This window comes from Aquarana catesbeiana, linkage group LG01, assembly GCF_042186555.1.
Source record: "Aquarana catesbeiana isolate 2022-GZ linkage group LG01, ASM4218655v1, whole genome shotgun sequence".
NCBI lineage: Eukaryota > Metazoa > Chordata > Amphibia > Anura > Ranidae > Aquarana > Aquarana catesbeiana.
The window spans coordinates 368,177,765-368,199,937 of NC_133324.1; the positions used below are offsets into that span (position 1 = coordinate 368,177,765).

At 43.6% G+C, this 22,173-nt stretch overlaps 1 protein-coding gene across 3 annotated transcripts in view; it reads left to right on the forward strand.

The window, feature by feature from the left end:
* The first annotated feature begins 1,461 nt into the window (after positions 1 to 1,461).
* FANCC (FA complementation group C) overlaps positions 1,462 to 22,173 on the forward strand; it is a 335,114-nt gene continuing 314,402 nt past the window's right edge. For 2 of the 3 annotated variants that reach the window (XM_073633174.1, XM_073633184.1), the window contains exon 1: positions 1,462 to 1,524. In XM_073633174.1, coding sequence (XP_073489275.1) covers positions 1,494 to 1,524 — 31 coding nt within the window. In that variant the 5' untranslated portion in view covers positions 1,462 to 1,493. Of the gene's footprint in view, positions 1,525 to 18,002; positions 18,135 to 22,173 lie in introns of those variants that run through there. The other variant, XM_073633193.1, reaches the window with a different exon arrangement.

Sequence of the window (22,173 nt, forward strand, 5' to 3'; positions counted from 1 at the left end):
CTTTTCATCAATTTTGTAGTGACGTCTAGTTCTTGGTACTGTCACTGTTGTGCCATATTTTCTCCACTTGATGATGACTGTCTTCTCTGTGTTCCATGGTATATCTAATGCCTTGGAAATTCTTTTGTAGCCTTCTCCTGACTGATACCTTTTAACAATGACATCCCTCTGATGCTTTGGAAGCTCTCTGCAGACCATGGCTTTTGCTGTAGGATGCAACTAAGAAAATGACAGGAAAGACTTACTAAAAAAGCTGAACTTTATTTGGGGTTAATCAGAGGCACTTTAAATGATGGCAGGTGTGTACTGACTCCTATTTAACATGAGTTTGAATGTGATTGCTTAATTCTGAACACAGCTACTTCCCCAGTTACAAGAAGGCGTGCACACATTTGCAACCACAATATTTTAGTTTTTTTTTAATGTTTACTTCCCCTCCCTAAAAGATTTCAGTTTGTTTTTCAATTGTAAAGTTTATAGGTCACATTAAAGGTGGAAAACGTTCTAAAATGATTTATCTTTGTCTCTTTTTTTTTTTACAGCACACAAACCTGACATTTTAACAGGGGTGTGTAGACTTTTTACATTCACTGTATATATACACACACACACGTATATTATATACATGTGTATGCCCACCCAAGCGTATGACTTTTTTTACTTTGCTGCAAGGGGCTCTAGACACAGATCTTTTGCAGACCCAGCAACGCCCCTGACCGTTTACCTATAGGTAAAAATCAGCCAAGGGAGTTTACTCCCACCAAGCTTTCACTTGGATGCAACCATTTGCAATTTATGTTATTATTTGTATGTGTTATTCACTACAAATAGACACTTTTGGTTGATTTACTAAAGGCAAATCCACTTTGCACTACAAGTGCAGTTGCTGTAGATCTGAAATGAGGGGAAGCGCTGCTGATTCTATCATCCAATCATGTGCAAGCTAAAATGCTGTTTTTTATTTCCCTTGCATGTCCCCCTCAGATCTACAGCGATTTTACTTCCAAGTGCACTTGTAGTGCAAAGCAGATTTGCCTTTATTTTCAAACTAGTATTTTGCAGATTTTGTTTCCTGGCTTGACTTCTCTTCTATGGTATTTCTATTTCCCGTGTTACAAGGGGACAATTCTTTTTTCATCGACAATAAATAGAAAAATTTCTTTTTCACAACCCAGCCCAAGGTTCAGTACTTGTTTTGCTCTGCCACACGTTTACTAAAGCCACTGACGTGCTTTCATTCTGAATTATAAGAAAAGAAAAGCACACACACTGACTAACGCTGGACTAGAGCAGCCATACACTTGGCTGTTTCTTCAGCCTTATACAAAGTAGCATCGTCCATTATAGGAGTCAAGGAGAACAGCAGCAGCACCTCACACACATTTCTCCAATCAAAGCAACACAACTTTCTCACTTGGCGCCAAACTCATACAGACCTTCCCGTCCAAACCCCGCCCCCATCCTCCCTGCGCCCTATCAGAGGCGGCTATTGGATGTTCCGGGTTCTCGGCGGCACATGGCAGTGTATGTATATGTGGAGGGTCATGGTGTGTGTGGAGTCTTGTTATGGGACGGGCAGCTGTTCTGTACACAGGGAGCCGGTTTCCGGGCGTCCTTTGTTGCTCCTACTCTGTATGCTTGGTTTGTTTTGGATGAGTGTAGGTCAGGGATCAAGTAGTAGTCTCCAGTGCCGAGTATTGTCATTCTAGCTAGAACGTAGTCACCAATGTCTATGTACAATACGTTGTGTGCATGTTACAGTAAAGCTGTCAGCTTTGTATGTTTTCGTATTTTTAGAATGGCAGGAGTAACGTATTTGTATGGTAAAATAAAGATCAGAATTAGCCTTGGGTGTATTGTGTGCTGTAGCTCTCACTATACATGTTACAATTTGATTGTGCAACCTCTGCTGCATTAGATCCATCAACAAGTATGTAGTGCAAGGACCTGTCTGGAAATGGATGGGATAGGTGGCTCCTCCTGTTTGATTAGATCTAAAGCTGATTGTATGATCAGATCCATACACATGATCCGAATACTGTACGACTGTTTTTGCTTAATAGTCCAAATTGAATAGGTAGATAAAGTCATGAAAAATCTCGTACAACAGAAAAAAAAATTCGGAAGTGATGTCATGTGTTGTAACGTATTTGTATTGCATTTTCGGGCAACAACTATACTGACTAAACGAAAATTGTACGATCTGGAATCGTACAAGGAAAATTTTCGTGCGTGTGCGATCGAATATTATCGGATGAATTGTTGTGCTCAGATGTTGAAAGTAGTGTACACACGATCTGAAAATCGTACGATTCTTCCTCGGACGGCCGTTTTCGTCCAATATTCGGATCGTCTGTACGGTCCACAAGCCCCTTTCACACAGGCGGATCGAATTGTGCTTTTAGCTGCGGACAGATGAAGTTATCTACCCCAGCTAAATGCACACAATGCTTTCCTATGGCCTGCGTTTAGTGATGGTTCCGTTACGTGCGTTTTTTTTTGCAGATAGAAAAAATAAAGTTGAATGCGTCCAGGAACGATTTAGCGCAGCTATCTGCACATAATCGCAGTGTACTATTTCTCCTGCAGATAGCAGTGGCAACAAGGAAAGAAAACAGGAAGCCCATCGGAAATGGCAAGAATGTTCTAAACGCAGCTAATCGCAATGTACAACTGCAAGTGAATGCTGCCAGGATTCTCTGAATTTCAAAATAACAAAACATGCTTTTAACAGCGGCAGAACAGCCGCCCTTGTGAAAGGGGCCTTATGGTAGCTATACATGCTCCAATAAATTATTCCAGTAGGAATAATTGATCTATAGTCAACAGTCCACACAATCAACATACCACATACACGGGCAAGTGGATTTCGGTTGATGGTTAACCCCTTCATGACAGAGGGTAAAACAAAAATCTTAATGCTTAAACACTGTTTTGCAACTTTGACTTGTGTTAGTAAAACTGTACAGGTCATCGCAACTAAATGTTTTCAGGTGGATTACACCATGGTTTTGTTAGGAAAAATGTAGTAGTTGTGGTTTTTTTTTTTTTTTACACCACTTCAGCCCGGAGGGATTTACCCCCTTAGGCTCGATTCAAACCTATGTATGTTGCTTTTGAGCGTTTTTGGAGGTTTTTTTTTTCATGCTTGCCACGTTTTTGAGCAGCGTATTTGCGGCGTTTTTGCCGCGATTTGCGTTTTGCGTTTTTTTTTTTTTTTTTTTACAGTCTAAAAAAAAAAAAAAAACGCATCAAAAACGCTGCAAAAACGGTGCACTTGCGTTTTTGATGCTTGTCCATTGAATTCTATTACATGCAAAACGCTGCATTTTGCATGAAAAAAAGTCCCTGACCCTTTCCAAAAATGCAGAGAAACAAAAAGGCATTGATGTGAACATGTTCCATAGGAACCCATGTTAAAAAATTCCCGTGCATTTCTGCAAAATGCATCAAAAAACGCGCTAAATGGAGCCTAAATGACCAGGCCATTTTTTACGATATGGCACTGTGTCCATTTAACTGACAATTGCACGGTCATGTTACACTGTACCCAAACAAAATTGATGCCCCCCCCCACAAATAGAGCTTTATTTTGGTGGTATTTGATCACCCCTGCGTTTTTGTTTTTTTTTTGCGCTATAAACAAAAAAAAAAGCGACAGTTTTGAAAAAAAAAAAATTTACTTTCTGCTATAAAACATTTCCCCCCCAAAAAAGTAAAAAAAAAAATGTATTCATCAGTTTAGGCTGATATGTATTCTGCTACATATTTTTGGTAATAAAAATTGCAATAAACGTTTGTGCAAAAGTTATTGTGTCTACAAAATAGGGGATAGATTTATGGCATTTTTATTAATTTTTTTTTTTTTTTTTTTTTTACTAGTAATGGTGGCGATCAGTGATTTTTAGCAGGATTGCGGCGGACAAATTGGACACCTTACTGACGTTTTTGACACTATTTTTTTTTTTTTTTTGGGAACCAGTGACATTATTACAGTAACCAGTGCTAAAAATATGCACTGTTGTACTAATGACACTAGCAGGGAAGGGGTTAACACGTAAATGTCTTCCCTCGCTGTGTGTTTTAACTGTATGGGGGACTGTGTGACTGGGGAAACGCACAGATCCGTCTTCCTGCATGGCAGAAAGGCAGGATCTGTGTGATCTCCCCTTTCAGAACGGAGATTTGCCTTGGTTTCATAGGCAGATCCCCGTTCTGTCACTATGGGCAATGATCGCGGGTGGCCAGCGGACATAGAGTTCACCAGACCCACTAATTGGCTCCCCCGCTGGCCACAAAATTGAGTTCCTGCACCAACGTACAGCGATTTGCGGGAACGAACCACCTTGCCGCAGTATGATGGTGGCTGGTCGGGAAGTGGTTAAATCAAATGAGAACTGGCACAAATCAGATTTTTTTAAATTTAGCTGTTTAACCAATTCCCGTCCGGCCTATAGCAGATTGACGGGCGGGAAGTGGTTCAGTTATCCTGACTGGGCGTCATATGACAATGTGTAATCAGCATAGACCCCCCCTGACAGGGAGAGCCGCCGATCCCTGTCAGCGTTTACCAGCACTACCTGGTTCATGTGATGATCAGCTGTAATTGGTCACAGCTGATCACGTGGTAAAAAGGCTCTGTCAGAGGCTTCTTACCACGATCGGTAATGCGGCGTGTCAGACTGATAAGCCGCACTCGCCCTGGCATGTTATCCTGCTGGACATCATATGACACCCAGTCAGGATAACTGAACCACCGCCCACCCTTCATTTTGCTATGGGCCGGACGGGAAGCGGTTAAAGGGTAACTCCACTTTCATGGGAAAAAAAATCGCAAATAAAGATAAAATAATATAGCGTATACAATTGCGACACAAGTCATATTGTAGTTGAATGTTATTAAAAATTACCTTTCCTTTTCAATCTGCAGCTCTGCAATTTTCTGAAAATGCAATCTGGCTACCTGGAGGTGTTTTGTATACAGAATGCCCCTAGAAACATAATTTCCTGCTTGTGTGATTGGCTCACCAATTTTCCCAGAAGTCTGCACCAAGATACAAGTCAGATTTCTGGCATCTCCTGGTGACATACTTTCAATAGGAAATCATGGCTAAAGGAATACAGGCCCTGCAATTTTCCTCATTAGAGGCCTGCAGGTGCACAGCTGATTGATAATTATGAAACCACTCCCATCAGACTTACTCAGCACAGGGGAACAAACAGGGATTTCTTCAGAATACCAGAACGTAGGAATCTGCAGCAAAGTTTGTTAAGATCCTTGCAATGTACATAGATCACCCAAAGGGGATTTTTTTTTTCTCAGCAAAAGTGGAGTTACACTTCAACCACTTGAAGGCCAGGCTTTTTCTGGCACTTTTTGCTTTCAAGTTTAAATCCGTATTTCTTTCTATAAAATTACTTGGAACCCCTAAATATTATATACTGTATACAGTGCCTTGCAAAAGTATTCATACCCCTTGAAATTTTCCACATTTTGTCTTGTTACAACCAAAAATTTAAATGGATTTTATCTGATCGACTAACATAAAGTGGCACATAATTGTGAAGTGGAAGGAAAATTATTTTCACATTTTTTTGTTTTTTTGCAAATATCTTAAAAGTGTGGCGTGCTTTTATATTCAACTCCCCTAGTCAATACTTTGTAGAACCACCTTTCACAGTAATATAGCTGCAAGTCTTTTTGGGTATGTCTCCACCAGCTTTGCACATCTAGAGAGTGAAGTTTTTGCCCATTCTTCTTTGCAAAATAGTTTAAGCTCTGTCAGAATGGATGGAGAGCGTCTCTGAACAGCAATTTCTCAAGGCGTCTTTCAGGACAGCCCATGAGACCTAGGGCTCCTCCTACCAGGACAGGAAACACGTTAACCCCCACCGGATAAAAGGCCGGTCCTCCAGGCCCCATGACCGTATTAGCGTTTCCTCTGGACTGGGGAATCTGGTTTCCCTAGGGTCATGAGCATGGCTCCTGTGGATGTTGGGGAATATTCACACCTTGTCTTCTACCCAGAGCGGCACCTCCACCGGGGAGTAGGTTGGTGGCTGCTGTTCTTGTTCTCAGGGCCTGGGGAAGGCCAGGACCGTGGTGATTGCCTGTGTCTTAGAGTGCGAGTCCCATGGTGGCTTGTTTCCCTGCTGACAGCCTGGCTGTATGTGCAGGTAAAAGAGAAAGAAGGCGCAGGGGGGGCGGGCAGAGCTATGCTCTCCAAGCTGGCCCACAGAAAATGCCTCCGGAGCACTTCCAGGGCCGCTGATGTCATCAGTGGGCGCCAGAGACGCTGGTTCCTGTCTCAAAGCTGCGTGAACAGGGATGCTGGTAGGCTGGTGTTTTAAAAGAGTAAAGACTCAGCAGAGGCTGTGGATCACCTAAGCGGGCAGCATAAATTCCTCTGCAGCACCTGCGCAGGCAGCGGATGCAGGCACCAGCAGCTCACAGGTAAGCTTGAAGTGTTTGTACTTCCTTGCACATCCTGTGAGAGTTTCCCCCTTATACCCTGTGGAAGTTGTGAAAGGGGCACATTTTCCTCTCTCCTGCACGGGGTGTTATGGAGTTAGAGTGGCTTAAATTACACCCTAGGTCATTTTTTTGTTAGCGCAGCCACCAAAAAGGAAATGTGCAGTTTGCGGAAACAAATTGAGCTCCTCATGGAGCAAAGCTGTCTACTGCACTTGTATAGACAGCCTAGTCAAGGATGACCCAGTTGTTTCCTGTCTAGAAATTGCTGACTTCAGTTAGGGATGAGCTAACTTCAACGTTCAGCTCTTTTAAAACCCTAATTGCTAAAATAAAGGTCCCCTCTCAGGGGCCATCTCCAGATAGGACTTCAGCCAGTCCTAGTGCTCAACCACAGAGCGCGGAGAGTGAGGATTCTGAGGTAGAAACTAGATCTTCCTGTTCTTCTCAGGAAGAATCGGGATCAGATGCAGGGCCCAGGGATAGATAATCTATCAGAGGCTCTAGCTACAAGCTGTCGTTGGAGGATGTTGACTTGTTGAAGGCTATCTATACAACCCCTGATATAGAGGAGGAGAGAAGGTACAAATGTCTAAATATGACCTTATGTATGAAGGCCTGCATAAGAAAAAGGCTAGAGTTTTAACCGTACATAGTTCCCTTCTTGATACAATCAAGCTGGAGTGGGGAAATCCAGAGAGAAAAACTTTTTTTTTTTCCCAGTAACCTAAAAAGGTTTCTGTTTGAAGAGGACTCAGCGCAACTTTGGAACAAAAGCCCCAAGTTAGACACACCTCGTTCAAAAGTTTCAAAAAACACAGACCTAGCGTTTGACGATATGGGCACACCTGGGGATCTGATGGATAGAAGAGGAGATATCCTACGCAGGGCCTGGGATTCATCCATTACTAATCTTAAACCAGCCCTAACATCCATTTGTGTAGCCAGAAACCTATAAGTATGACACAAATACAGACCTGTCTTTCGGCAGGAACTTCAAGAGAACAAATTCTGAAATCCTTCCCTCCTCTTTTGGGCAGTAGGCTTTTTGGCATATTCTTCTGCAGAGTCCGTTAGAATGACTGCTAGGACCTCGGCCTTGGTGAATTCGGCCAGAATTTTTTTCGTGAATAGATCAGAGTCCTGATCCCGGTCCCCCAATCGGATCAAGGCAAGGGCTTTTATTCTTATATCTTTGTCATCATGAAGCCGTCGGGAAAGTATCGCTTATCCTGAACCTCCAGTCTCAAAACCGCTCAATCAGGTACAAGCATTTTCGCATGGAAGCAGTGTTTTCAATCAAAAATCTGCTTCACCTGAACTGCTTCATGGCCACTTTGGGTATGAGGGATGCCTATTTGAACATCCCTATACATCCAGCTTTCCAGAAATTTTTGAGACTAGCAGTCAAGATGGGGACAGAGATTTCAATTCCAGGCCCTAACCTTTGGATTGTCTGGAGCCAAACGCATCTTTACAGAGTTGTTGGGAGGGGTGCTGGCTCCGCTAAGGTTAAAAGCAAGAGCTTCATTGAATCAGAGAGCTTCTAGCGGTTCAGAGAGCCTTGGAAGCATTTCAGATGGAAATCCGGTGTCACAATCTCCAGATTCTATCCAACAATATCGCTACTGTTGCATACCTCCACAAACAAGGAGGTACGAGAAGTCAGATGCTTCAATCTAAAGCTTAGGGGATCTTATGAGCAGAAGGGAATCTGGCCTCGATCACAGCAGTGTACCTGAAAGGGACACAAAACTATCGTGCAGATTACCTTAGCCACTACCAGGTGTGTGGGGACAATTGGTCCCTTCATTTGGAGGACTTGCTGACAGATGGGGATCTCCCGAAGCAGATCTTTTCGCAAATCAGAGCAATTGCAAAACAGAAAAGTTCTTTCCCCTGAACCCAGCAGATTAATTGTTGGGGATCAATGCTCATGTGAATCTGTGGCCATTCAGCCTCTGCCTTATCGCCGATCAGGCTAATTCTGGAAGTCCTCCGGAAATTTCTTCTAGAGGAGACAAATCTCATCTTAATGGCCCCTTTTTGTCTCAAGAAGCCATAGTTTTCTCTCTTGCAGACTGGTTTCAGAGCCGCAGCTCAGCCTCCCGAAGTGACAAGACTTGTCTCAGGGTCCAGTATCGCACCCACAGGTGGCTTCTTGAAACTTGACGGCTTGGTATCTGAAGAAAAAATACTAAGCGCCCATGGGTTTTCAGAAAAAGTAGTCAAAACCCTAGTAGATTGCAGAAAGCTAGTTACTAGACCTATATATTCCAAACTCTGGGAGAAATTTAACTCATAGTTATCTGAAAATCAAAGATTAACTCATGATGTTCATTCAATTTTGATTTTTTTTCAAGAGGGGGTCGACAAAGATCATTCCGTTTAGTACTTTAAAGGTACAGGCGGCAGCTATTAGTGTTTTCTTCATTATTCTCTCTTGGAAAATCCCACTATAGCTAGATTCTTTAAATCAATATCTAGATCTAGACCAGTAGTTGTTAGATCAGGGATCTCAAACTGGTGGCCCTCCAGCTGTTGCGAAACTACAAGTCCCATGAGGCATTGCAAGGCTGACAGTTACAAGCATGACTCCCACAGGCAGAAGCATGATGGGACTTTTGCAGCAGCTGGAGGGCCGCCAGTTTGAGACCCCTGTGTTAGATACTTGTCCTACCTGGGACCTGTCCCTGGTGCTTCAGAGTCTAATAGAATTTCCTTTTTGAGCCCCTGGAGGATATTTCTGGTAAACTACTTAATCTAAAGACCATTTTCCTTGTGGCAATTACCTCACTACAGGCTCTTTCAGTTAGGGAGCCTTTCCTCACAATCTTTGAGGATCGGATTGTTTTAAAGACAGATCGGGTTTTTTTTGCCTAAGGTGGCCATCACCTTCCTCAGATCAAAGCATATTGTGCTGCCAACCACTTGCAGTATGCCGAAGGGCGACAAAAAAAAAAAAAATGTTTTTATACATTAGAAGAGTTCTTCTCGTCTATCTAGAGGTCACCAAGACCTTTAGCAAAACAGACGCTTTGTTCTCTTTTTCAGGAGCACACAAAGGAAAGGTAGCATCCAAAGCCACCTTAGCTGGGTGGATAAAGCGAGCTTTTTCGGAATCCTACGGGGTTAGGAAGGTTTCTCCACCTTTTGTCAATGTGCACTCAACAAAAGCCTTGTCTGCATCTTGGGCTGAAAGGGCTGGAGCCTCACCGGAACAAATATGCAAGACTGCCGCATGGTCCAGTTTTTCGACCTTCGTTAAACATTATCGCCTAGACCTCCTATCTTCTCAGGAGCAGGCATTTGGTCGTAAAGGTCCTTCAGGCAGTTGTCCCTCCGTAGACTAGTAAGTTCTGGCTCATGGTCTCATGGGCTGTCCTGGAAGACACATTGAGAAAAGCTGAGTTAGACTTACCGGTAACTCCTTTTCTGAGAGTCTTCCAGGACAGCCTGATTCCCACCCGGTTATGTCTTGAGTTATGTGTATTATGCATATGTTTTGCAGGTACATCCTACGGTTCTTGAGAAATACTGACATGGGGCCTGGAGGACCACCCTTTTCTCCGCAGGGATTTAACGTGTTTCCTGTCCTGGTAGGAGGAGCCCTAGGTTACATAGTTACATAGTAGGTGAGGTTGAAAAAAGACACAAGTCCATCAAGTCCAACCTATGTGTGTGATTATGTGTCAGTATTACATTACATATCCCTGTATGTTGCGGTCATTCAGGTGCTTATCTAATAGTTTCTTGAAGCTATCAATGCTCCCCGCTGAGACCACTGCCTGTGGAAGGGAATTCCACATCCTTGCTGCTCTTACAGTAAAGAACCCTCTACGTAGTTTAAGGTTAAACCTCTTTTCTTCTAATTTTAATGAGTGGCCACGAGTCTTGTTAAACTCTCTTCTGCGAAAAAGTTTTATCCCTATTTGTGGGGTCACCAGTACGGTATTTGTATATTGAAATCATATCCCCTCTCAAGCGTCTCTTCTCCAGAGAGAATAAGTTCAGTGCTCGCAACCTTTCCTCATAACTAAGATCCTCCAGACCCTTTATTAGCTTTGCCCTTCTTTGTACTCGCTCCATTTCCAGTACATCCTTCCTGAGGACTGGTGCCCAGAACTGGACAGCATACTCCAGGTGCGGCCGGACCAGAGCCTTGTAGAGTGGGAGAATTATCGTTTTATCTCTGGAGTTGATCCCCTTTTTAATGCATGCCAATATTCTGTTTGCTTTGTTAGCAGCTTGGCATTGCATGCCATTGCTGAGCCTATCCTCTACTAGGACTTCCAGGTCCTTTTCCATCCTAGATTCCCCCAGAGGTTCTCCCCCCAGTGTATAGATTGCATTCATATTTTTGCCACCCAAATGCATTATTTTACATTTTTCTACATTGAACCTCATTTGCCATGTAGTCGCCCACCCCATTAATTTGTTCAGGTCTTTTTGCAAGGTTTCCACATTCTGTGGAGAAGTTATTGCCCTGCTTAGCTTAGTATCATCTGCAAATACAGAGATTGAACTGTTTATCCCATCCTCCAGATCGTTTATGAACAAATTAAATAGGATTGGTCCCAGCACAGAACCCTGGGGAACCCCACTACCCACCCCTGACCATTCTGAGTACTCCCCATTTATCACCACTCTCTGAACTCACCCTTGTAGCCAGTTTTCAATCCATGTACTCACCCTATGGTCCATGCCAACGGACCTTATTTTGTGCAGTAAACGTTTATGGGGAACTGTGTCAAATGCTTTTGCAAAATCCAGATACACCACGTCTATGGGCCTTCCTTTATCTAGATGGCAACTCACCTCCTCATAGAAGGTTAATAGATTGGTTTGGCAAGAACGATTCTTCATGAATCCATGCTGATTACTGTTAATGATACCATTCTTATTACTTAAATCTTGTATATAGTCCCTTATCATCCCCTCCAAGAGTTTACATACTATTGATGTTAGGCTAACTGGTCTGTAATTCCCAGGGATGTATTTTGGGCCCTTTTTAAATATTGGTGCTACATTGGAGAAAAGCCAATCAGCTGGTACCATTCCAGTCAGTAGACTATCTGTAAAAATTAGGAACAACGGTCTGGCAATCACTTGACTGAGTTCCCTAAGTACCCTCGGATGCAAGCCATCTGGTCCGGTGATTTATTAATGTTAAGTTTCTCAAGTCTAATTTTAATTCTGTCCTCTGTTAACCATGGAGGTGCTTCCTGTGTTGTGTCATGAGGATAAACACTGCAGTTTTGGTTACTGAAGCCCCCAGATTCACTCGTGAAGACTGAGGAGAAGAATACATTCAATACCTTCTCCATCTCACCATCCTTTGTAACCAGATGTCCTTCCTCATTCTTTATGGGGCCAATATGGTCTGTCCTCCCTTTTTTACTGTTTACATACTTAAAGAATTTCTTGGGATTTTTTTTTTTGCTCTCTTCCGCTATGTGTCTTTCATGTTCTATCTTAGCTGTCCTAATTGCACCCTCACATTTCTTGTTGCATTCTTTATAAAGTCTGAATGCTGAGGATGATCCCTCAACCTTGTATTTTTTGAAGGCCTTCTCCTTTGCTTTTATATGCATTTTTACATTGGAGTTAAGCCATCCAGGACTTTTGTTCGCTCTTTTAAATTTATTACCCAATGGGATACATTGGCTAATGCCCTTATTTAATATGCTCTTAAAGCAAACCCATCTCTCCTCCATATTCTTTGTTCCTAATATTTTATGCCTTTTTAACAAGGTTTGTAGTTTAGGGAAGTTGGCTCTTTTGAAATTCAGTGTCTTTGTATTCCATTTGTGTGATTTATACTAAAACTAATTGACCTGTGATCGCTGTTACCTAAATTGCCCCGTATTTCCACATCCGTGATCAGGTCTGTATTGTTGGTAATCAGTAGATCCAGTAATGTTTTATTTCTAGTTGGTGCGTCTACCATCTGACCCATAAAATTGTCCTGCAAGACATTAAGGAACTGGCGAGCCTTAAATGAATGCGCGGTTCCCTCCGCCCAGTCTATGTCTGGATAATTAAAATCCCCCATTATGATAACACTTCCCATCCTTGCTGCTAATCCAAATTGTGATAGGAGATCTGTCTCTACTTCCTCCCTCAGGTTAGGGGGCCTATAGCATACTCCCAGTATTATTTTCCTCTTAGCTTCATCCCTTTGGAGCTCTACCCATAAGGATTCCACCTCCTCTCTAGCTCCCTCAGTGATGTCATCTCTCACATTCACTTGTACATTATTCTTGATATATAGGCATACCCCTCCCCCTTTTTTACCCTCTCTATCCTTGCGGTATAGGGTATACCCTTGAATGTTTGCCAGCCAATCATGAGAGCTGTTGAACCAGGTCTCTGAAATTCCCACAAAATCCAAATCCTCCTCGTACAACAGTATCTCTAGTTCACCCATCTTGTCCGCCACGCTCCTGGCATTGGTGAACATGCCACATAGTTTAGACCGGTCGCATATTGTCCTCGTGTTGGGTGTTTCGAGATTGCAACTAGGACTTGCTACTATACTCACCTTGTGTTTCTGTGCTTTGGTTAACCTACCACTAATGCCCCCAATACTACCCTCTGGAATATCTTCCGCGCTGGCTATCTCTGCCTCTGGACCCCCCCCCCCCCCCATTGCCTAGTTTAAAAACCCCTCTAACTTTTTGGCCATCTTCATTCCCAGCAGATCTGCACCCTCCTCATTTAGGTGCAGTCCGTCCCTTCTATAGTACCGGTTACCGACTGAGAAGTCGGCCCAGTCCTCCAGGAACCCAAACCCCTCCTTACTACACCAGCTCTTCAGCCACTTGTTAACTTCCCTAATCTCCCTCTGCCTTTCTGGTGTGGCTCAATGTACCGGTAGTATTCCTGAGAATACTACCTCGGAGGTCCTTTTCCTCAATTTAGCTCCTAAGTCCCTAAAATCGTTCTTTAGGACACTCCATCTGCCTCTGACTTTGTCATTGGTGCCAACGTGCACCATGACAGCTGGGTCTTCCCCAGCCCCTCCCAGTAATCTGTTCACAAGATCCGTGATGTGCCGAACCCGAGCAACATACTGTTCGGCGCTTCAGGTCTTGGTTACAGATTGCCCTCTCTGTCCTTCTAAGAATGGAGTCCCCTACCACCAGAATCTGTCTTTCCTTTCCCTTTGCTGCCCCCCCACTCTCACTGGAGGAGTTCTTCCCCCGGCAGCTAGGAGAGTCCCTTCGCTCCAGCAGTGCTGGCCCCTGACTGGTTTCACCAATGTCACTCAATGGAGCGTACTTATTGGGATACTCCAGTCCTGGATCGGCCTCCCTGGCACTTCCCCATCTACCCCTCCTGACTGTCACCCATCTACTCTTTGCTAGTGCCTGCACCTCTTTGTCTCCACCCGCCTCTGTGCTGGCCCCTGCCGGCACCTGCGGTGTACGTTCCTGGCTCTCCTTTAGTATGGAGGGACTTCTCAGTGCTGACAGTTGCTTCCCCAGATTCAGAACCTGGGCTTCCAGGGAAACGATGTGCTTCTCCCTCGATCGGATGATCAAGGAACGCATACATGCAGCAAGATGTACAAAGAGTCGCCTCTCCACACCCGCCGGGCATCGTACCTATTAAATTTAGTGAGGATTGGGGATTTTACCCTGTTCAAATTACCTAACAGATAGCTTCCTGGCACTAATACTCAAGACAATACACAGGTACACAACAAAATACACAGGTACTCACAGACCTACGTGGACTCTCAATACACAAGTATACAGTACACAATACACAAGTACTAACGATCCACACACACTACTCAGACAACACTCAGGTACTTACACTACACAGGTACTATGACCCCTGTTATAACCTTCTGTTTTAACCACTTGACAACTGGGCACTTAAACCCCCCTCGTGACCAGACCAATTTTCAGCTTTCAGCGCTCTCACACTTTGAATGACAATTACTCAGTCATGTAATACTGTACCCAAATGAATTTTTTGTCCTTTTTTCATACAAATAGAGCTTTCTTTTGGTGGTATTTGATCACCTCTGGGTTTTTTATTTTTTGCGCTATAAATGAAAAAAGACCGAAAATTTTGAAAAAAAACGCATTTTTCTTTGTTTCTGTGATAAAATTTTGCAAATTAGTAATTTTTCTTCATAAATTTTGGCCACAATTTATACTGCTACATATCTTTGGTAAAAATAACCCAAATTAGTGGATATTATTTGGTCTTTGTGAAAGTTAGAGAGTCTACAAGTTATGGTGCAAATCATAAAAAATTGATCACACCTGATGTAATGGTGGCCTATCTCATTTCTTGCCACCCGAACAAGTCAGGAAAGTACAAATACCCCCCAAATGACCCCTTTTTTGAAAGTAGACATTCTAAGGTATTTAGTAAGATGCATGGTGAGGTTTTTGATGTTGTCATTTTTTCCCACAATTCTTTGCAAAATGAAGATTTTTTTTTTTTTCCCCCCACAAAATTGTCATTGTAATAGGTTATTTCTCTCACATGGCATGTGTATACCACAAATGACACCCCAAAATACATTCTGCTACTCCTCCTGAGTATTACGATACCACATGTGTGAGACTTTTTCACAGCCTGGCCACATAGAGAGGCCCAACATGCAGGGAGCGCCATCACGTGTTCTAGGAGCATAAATTACACATCTGACTTGTTGACTACCTATTACACTTTTGAAGGCCTTGGAGAACCAGGACAATGACATGTGACACTGACGTGGCACTGATGACAAATGGCACTGATACGTGGCACTGATGACAGATGGCACTGATACGTGGCACTGACACTGATGTGGCACTGATGACAGATGGCACTAATGCGTGACACTGATGACAGATGGCACTAATACGTGGCACTGACAGATGGCACTAATACGTGGCACTGACAGATGGCACTAATACGTGGCACTGATGACACGTGACACTGATGACAGATGGCACTAATACGTGGCACTGATGACATGTGGCGCTGATGACAGATGGCACTGATGACAGATGGCACTGATGACAGATGGCACTAATACGTGGCACTGATGACAGATGGCACTAATACGTGGCACTGATGACACTGATGACAGATGGCACTGATACGTGGCACTGATGACACTGATGACAGATGGCACTGATACGTGGCACTGATGACACGTGACACTGATGACAGATGGCACGTGACACTGACAGGTGGCACTGATGACAAATGGCACTATGTGGCACTGATGACAGATGGCATTTATACATGGCACTGGGGACAGATGGCACTGGGGACAGATGGCAGGGTCAGATGGCAGGACAGATGGCAGGACAGATAACAGTGGGGACACTTTTTTTTATTTTTCTTTTTTTTTTTTTTTTTTTTTTTTTTTTTTTCTACACTTACCGCAGCAGCGGTTCGCTCTCCCTCCTCACACGCTGTCTCTGTGTGAGGAGGGAGAGCCGGCGATGAGAGATGATCTCATATGTTTACATATGAGATCCTCTCTCATTGGTAGAGCAATCGCACTGTAAACGGCCGCTGTCATTGGCCGATTACGGCGATCTGTGACTGGCCGTGTCCGAGGGACACGGCCAGCACAAAACTTCCGCGATGCGCGCCCGCGGTAGCGCGCAATGCGGAAGTAAACAGGAGGACGTCCAGGGATGCCCTCCCGGCAATTGGAGTCCGCGCTGTAGCCGTCTTTCTGCTATAGCGCGGGCGCCTAGTGGTTAAACTCTGGTTTTTAACTCACCACTTAGACCAGTTCCACTTACAGAGTTCCAGCAGCCTCACAATGAGCAGGCTCACTTAGTCCTACACAGTTATATAGCCCTCAAGCACCTGTGAGCAATTAACCACTCCCCTTGTTAGTCTGAAACCAAAGAAGAAAAAAAAAAAAAAAAGCTATTTAAAAAGTGACAGAAAAAGGTGATTGAAAAGCTAAAAGGAAAAGCCCCAAAAATGCAACCCAGCAAACAAAAAGTAAGACCTGTTCACTCTCCCTCTGGTTTTTAACTCACCACTTAGACCAGTTCCACTAGGTCTCATGGGCTGTCCTGGAAGACTCTCAGAAAAGGAGTTACCGGTAAGTCTAACTCAGCTTTTTCATGTCTTGCCACTGATTCTCAATTGGATTTAGGTCTGGACTTTAACTGGGCCATTCTGATTCTAACACATGAATATGCTTCTAAACCAGGGGTCTCAAACTGGTGGCCTTGCAGCTGTTGCAAAACTACAAGTCCCATCATGCCTTTGCCTGTAGGAGTCATGCTTATAACTGTCAGCCTTGCAATGCCTCATGGGACTTGTAGTTTCTCAACAGCTGGAGGGCCGCCACTTTGAGATCTCTGATCTAAACAATTCCATTGTAGCTCTGGCTGTATGTTTAGGGTCATTGTCCTGCTGGAAGGTGAACCTCGTTATTTGCAGACTCTTAAAAGGTTTTCTTCTAAGATTGCCCTGTATTTGGCTCCATCCATCTTCCCATCAACTCTGACCAGCTTTCCTGTCTTTGCTGAAGAAAAGCTACCCCACAACATGACGTTGCCACCACCATGTTTCAGGGTGATGTGCAGTGTTAGCTTTCCTCCACACATAGCGTCCAATTTTGGTCTCATCTGACCAGAGCACCTTTTTCCACATATTTGTGTCCCCCACATGGCTTCTCGCAAGCAGCAAACGGGACTTCTTATGGCTTTCTTTCAACAATGGCTTTCTTCTTGCCACTCTTCCATAAAGGCCAGATTTGTGGAGTGCGCGACTAATAGTTGTCCTGTGGACAGATTCTCCCACCTGAGCTGTGGATCTCTGCAGCTCCTTCAGAGTTACCATAGGCCTCTTGGCTGCTTCTCTGAATAATGCTCTTCTTGCCCGACCTGTCAGTTTAGGTGGACGACCATGTCTTGGTAGGTTTGCAGTTGCGCCATACTCTTTCCATTTTCGGATAATGGATTGAACAATGCTCCATGAGATGTTCAAAGCTTGGGATATTTTTTTATAACCTACCCTGCTTTAAACTTTTATCCTTGACCTGTCTGGTGTGTTCCTTGGCCTTCATGATGTTTGTTCACCAAGGTTCTCTAATAAACCTCTGAAGGCTTCACAGAACAGCTGTATTTATACTGAGATTAAATTACACACAGGTGGACTTTATTTACTACTTAGGTGACTTCTGAAGGTTATTGGTTCCACTAGATTTTGGTTAGGGGTATTAGAGTAAAAGGGGCTGACTACAAATGCACACTATAGTTGTCAGATATTTATTTGTAAGAAATGTTGACAACTATTTTTCATTTTCCTCCCACTTCACAATTATGTGCCACTTTATGTTGGCCTAACACATAAAATCCCAATAAAATCGATTTACATTTTCGGTTGTAACATGACAAAATGTGGAAAATTTAAAGGGGTATAAATACTTTTTCAAGGCACTGTGTGTGTGTGTGTGTGTATATATATATATATATATATATATATATATATTTATTGTTATTTATTATTATTATACATATTTTTTTTTTTTCAGCAGAGACCCGAGAGAATAAAATGGCGATCGTTGAAATTTTTTATGTCACACGATATTTACACAGCATTTTTTCAAACGGTCTTTTGGGAAAATACATTTTAATGAATTAAAAAAAAAATGGACTTTTTTCAACCCAACTATGTAAGAATTATTGCTCTCGCTCCAATGTTCGTGGTGATACATGTGTGGTACAAAACCATTTACATATGTGTGCGTGACTTACATACGCGTTTGCATCAGCACAAAGGGATGGGGGCGCATTACATTTTTTTTTTTTTTTTTTTTTTACACTGTCCCTGCTTTCAAGAGAAAGATAGCCGGTGGTGGAAAAAAGCGATACTGGGGTTATGGGTGATATCTTCAGCCATAACCCCGGTATTGCAAACCGTACTGTCTGTATGCGTATTGCAGTCAGCAAGTAGATAATTCTTGCTCTCACCATGACCTACCACCAAAGAACAACCCCAAATAAATTGTCCTGCTTCTGAAAAATAATTCACTGACCTCGACCTTTGATTCTTATGCTGCGTACACACTGTCGGATTTTCTGACGACAAATGTTCGATGGGAGCTTCATCGGACGTTTTCCGTCGGAACTTCCAACAAACCAAATTTTAGATCTGGAACTCAAATTTTCCGACAACAAAATCCGTTCTCGTAAATTCCGATCGTATGTACACAATTCCGACGCACAAAGTTCCACGCATGCTCTGAATCAATTACGAAGCGCTCGGTCTGGTAAAACTAGCGTTCGTAATGGAGATAGCACATTCGTCACGCTGCAAATTTTAAAATCTTTTAATGCAGCGCATTCTCTTCTTCTTTATAATGCTAGAATAATGAAGTTGTTTTGCTGCTGATATTCACACAGTTCTGACAAACGGATTTCTTTATTATTATTGTTCTCCATAATTTTTTTTCTTTCGTTTTGTGTCAAGTTACCACAACACCATTATTGTCTTGTATTTTTTAACCTAAAGAAGGTTGGTATTGGTGTCCCTTGTTAATTTGACATTGTATTTTTGAAATGTACCTGCCTACTCACAAACTGTCCCTTTTGAAGTAAAACACATAGGCAAGTATTTGTGAAAAATAAATAGCCATTTATTATGGGTCATAAGGAAAGGGGAAGGCAACGCTGGAGAAACTTAGTTAAATGTGCGAAGCCTTTGTACCCCAGGGCAGACATCAATTATTTTACAGTCAAAATTGGTGGCCTGAGGAGTCCTTATAATAGTGAGCACAATCCGGTCCAGGACTACAAGAGATCAGGAACAGCAGCAGATGACATATCTGTCCCCAGGCTGTGGTCTTACCACAGCCTGCATCTTTTGTCAGACCAGACTGAACCCAGGCCACAACTTTCTTGTCTTTCTTCCACGCTTGGTTCCAGGCTGTGGCTCTGGTGTTGTAGTTGTGGAGGAGGAGGACCATGGTTGAACTCACAAACGTGGCTTTGGTTTGTGAGTTTGCCCCTCAACCCCTTATTTAGGGCTTGTAAGATAACTTCCTCACATAAGAGGCATTGGCCCTCCTCCTTTCCATTTTGCAGGCTGCCATGTAGACATAGTCCTCTTGATTATGGGATTATGGGGGGGGGGGGGAGTCTGAGGGCCTCAGTAGACTTCCAAAATAGGCCAAGTGCTGCCTCCTCCAGGTTACTCCTCTTCCTGGGACTTTTTTTTGGAAGGCGGAGGGGAGGGACCTGGCTGCCACTTACCCCCGTCACCTCCTGGCTGCCACTTACCCCCGCCACCTCCTCGCTGCCACTTACCCCCGCCACCTCCTGGCTGCCACTTACCCCCGCCACCTCCTGGCTGCCACTTACCCCCGCCACCTCCTGGCTGCCACTTACCCCCGCCACCTCCTGGCTGCCACTTACCCCCGCCACCTCCTGGCTGCCACTTACCCCCGCCACCTCCTGGCTGCCACTTTCCGCGGCCTCCTCCTGGCTGCCACTTTCCACAGCCTCCTCCTGGCTGAGACTTTCCTGTGTATGAAACAGGGACATAGTTTTAGTTTTTGGTTCATCAATCATACACAATTTTCAGCTCATGACTGTTACAAATTGAATGTTACTAAATAGAAAAGACTGTCATTCTGACCCCAGCATTTTTCATTCTTGTCCCAATCATTTGTGGCCACTACTGTCGTTTCATATGTGAAACACTTTGTAAAATCAGAAATTACTGATCAATAATAACATCTAGTTAACATCATTAATGATTTGACTAGAAATATTTTGAACAATGCTATACCTGGCTCAAGCTGGGTTCCTCCACTTCTTCCTGGCTGGAAGGCCCAGGTTGGACGTCGGAATCCTCAGCTGAGGTGGAAGGAAGCCTTAAAGGAAGATTGGAGAGTGCTGGCCTGGGTTCAGTCTGGCCTGCCAGAAAATGCAGTCTGTCATAGTACCACAGCCTGGGTACATAAATGTCATCTGCTGCAACTCCAGATCTCTGGGAATCCTGGACCTTCTTGCGTTCCCTATTATAAGTGCTCCTCATACCACCAATTAGGGCCTTCAAATAGGGGATGTCTGCCGTGGGGATCACCGGCTTCACAAATTCCAGTGATTGATCCAGCGCTGCCTTCCACTTTGGTTTATTGTTATAAAAGGGGTGGTTTACCTGCCACAGACAGGGCAGCTCCCTGTACATATCAAGGGATATGGGGATAAAGTCCTCATCATTGAATAGATCCATTTTCTCTGCAAGACACAACACAAGACAAACCCTAATGTCAGGCTAAACTCTCCTAATCTTGTCCCAATATAGGCCTCTATAAGCAGTATAGGCCACTGATGCACCAAGTTAAAATTGTACCTTCATTCTAACGATCGGCGCTTCTGATACTCCTTCCTCCGCTCACAGATCGTACGTACGACGCACGTGTGTTATGCTTTATATACACTGCGCATGCGTGAAACTCCGCCCGCCCCTGACGTTCTTTCTAGTCTATTCCCCGCCCCTTGTCTTTCGGCGCAGTGGGAGAGCACATGGTGGAGAAAGAGCAAGTGCATACAGACAGCAGCACCAGCAGCAACCATGAAAGGCCGGAGCCACGAACGTCCTGATCCCGGAGGAGATTTAAGGCCTAAAATATGTCCTTTATAGAGATGGTGTACATCTTGAAGAGGGCCGACTGACAGGAAGCATGGACCTTACCCAAACCCAAATGTGAGAAAGGCCAAGATCATGACTAAAGTTGTGAAAAGTCTTCAATTGAGGAAACGATGGTCAGACCTCCAAATTGAGGGAGCACGATCATTATAGAAAGAGAGTTCTTCAAAAAAGTAAGTAGTTGTTGTGTGTTCCTATTGTTATTACTTGCATGTTGCTCTATGCGCTTTTCTTTACTGTTGTACAGTTTACAATGGCAAATTTCAGGTTCATGGGCACAGTAATTGTTCGTAGTAAACATCGTTCGTTTGCCCACTAATATGATGCTTTTGGCAGATCCAGGTTAACTACATTTGTTCATGCCTATTTGTATTAAAACAAGTTTGTTGTCTAGATGGGTTTGTAACTATAATGAAATGCTAACTTGATTCAGTGTAAGGGGAGGACACTCAGCAGCTGTTTACACATCTTCACGCAGGAGCACTAGTGTGGGACACCAGAACACCCTTTTTAGGGTGTCCCACACAGGTGCTCCAGTGGATACTAGGGGTGTCTCCATGGGGGAAAAATGTACAAAAAAATTAAGTATTCCAGCTTTATAAAGAGGAAAAAAAATAATCTCTTTAGCTTGGAACTCAAAAAAGACAATTGTACGACACTTCCAAGCAATGTTTCATATTACTATTTCTCGCATCAAATATCTGTGTGCTAAGTATACTTTTTTTTTTTTTTTTTTTTTTTTTATTCACATAGGGGAGAAAAGTCTCGGGGCATCTGAGGACACCAGGGACCCCCCACCTCCTAAAGAAAAGGAAATCCCCACACCACAACCAGAAGATGTGGAGGAAGGAGAGGTTTATGACGTGGGCGAAATAGTGACCACAGCAGGTGAGTGTCTGAGACCACAGCTTCAGGTAATAGATGGATGCCTGCATATTTATAATACATGGTGTGTTTTTTAATCTTAGGTGATGTGGATGTTGTGGAAGAAGAATCTCATTTCACAAGTGCAAGTGCACACATCCTCATCGGGGAGATCATGGTGTGCAATCGTGATT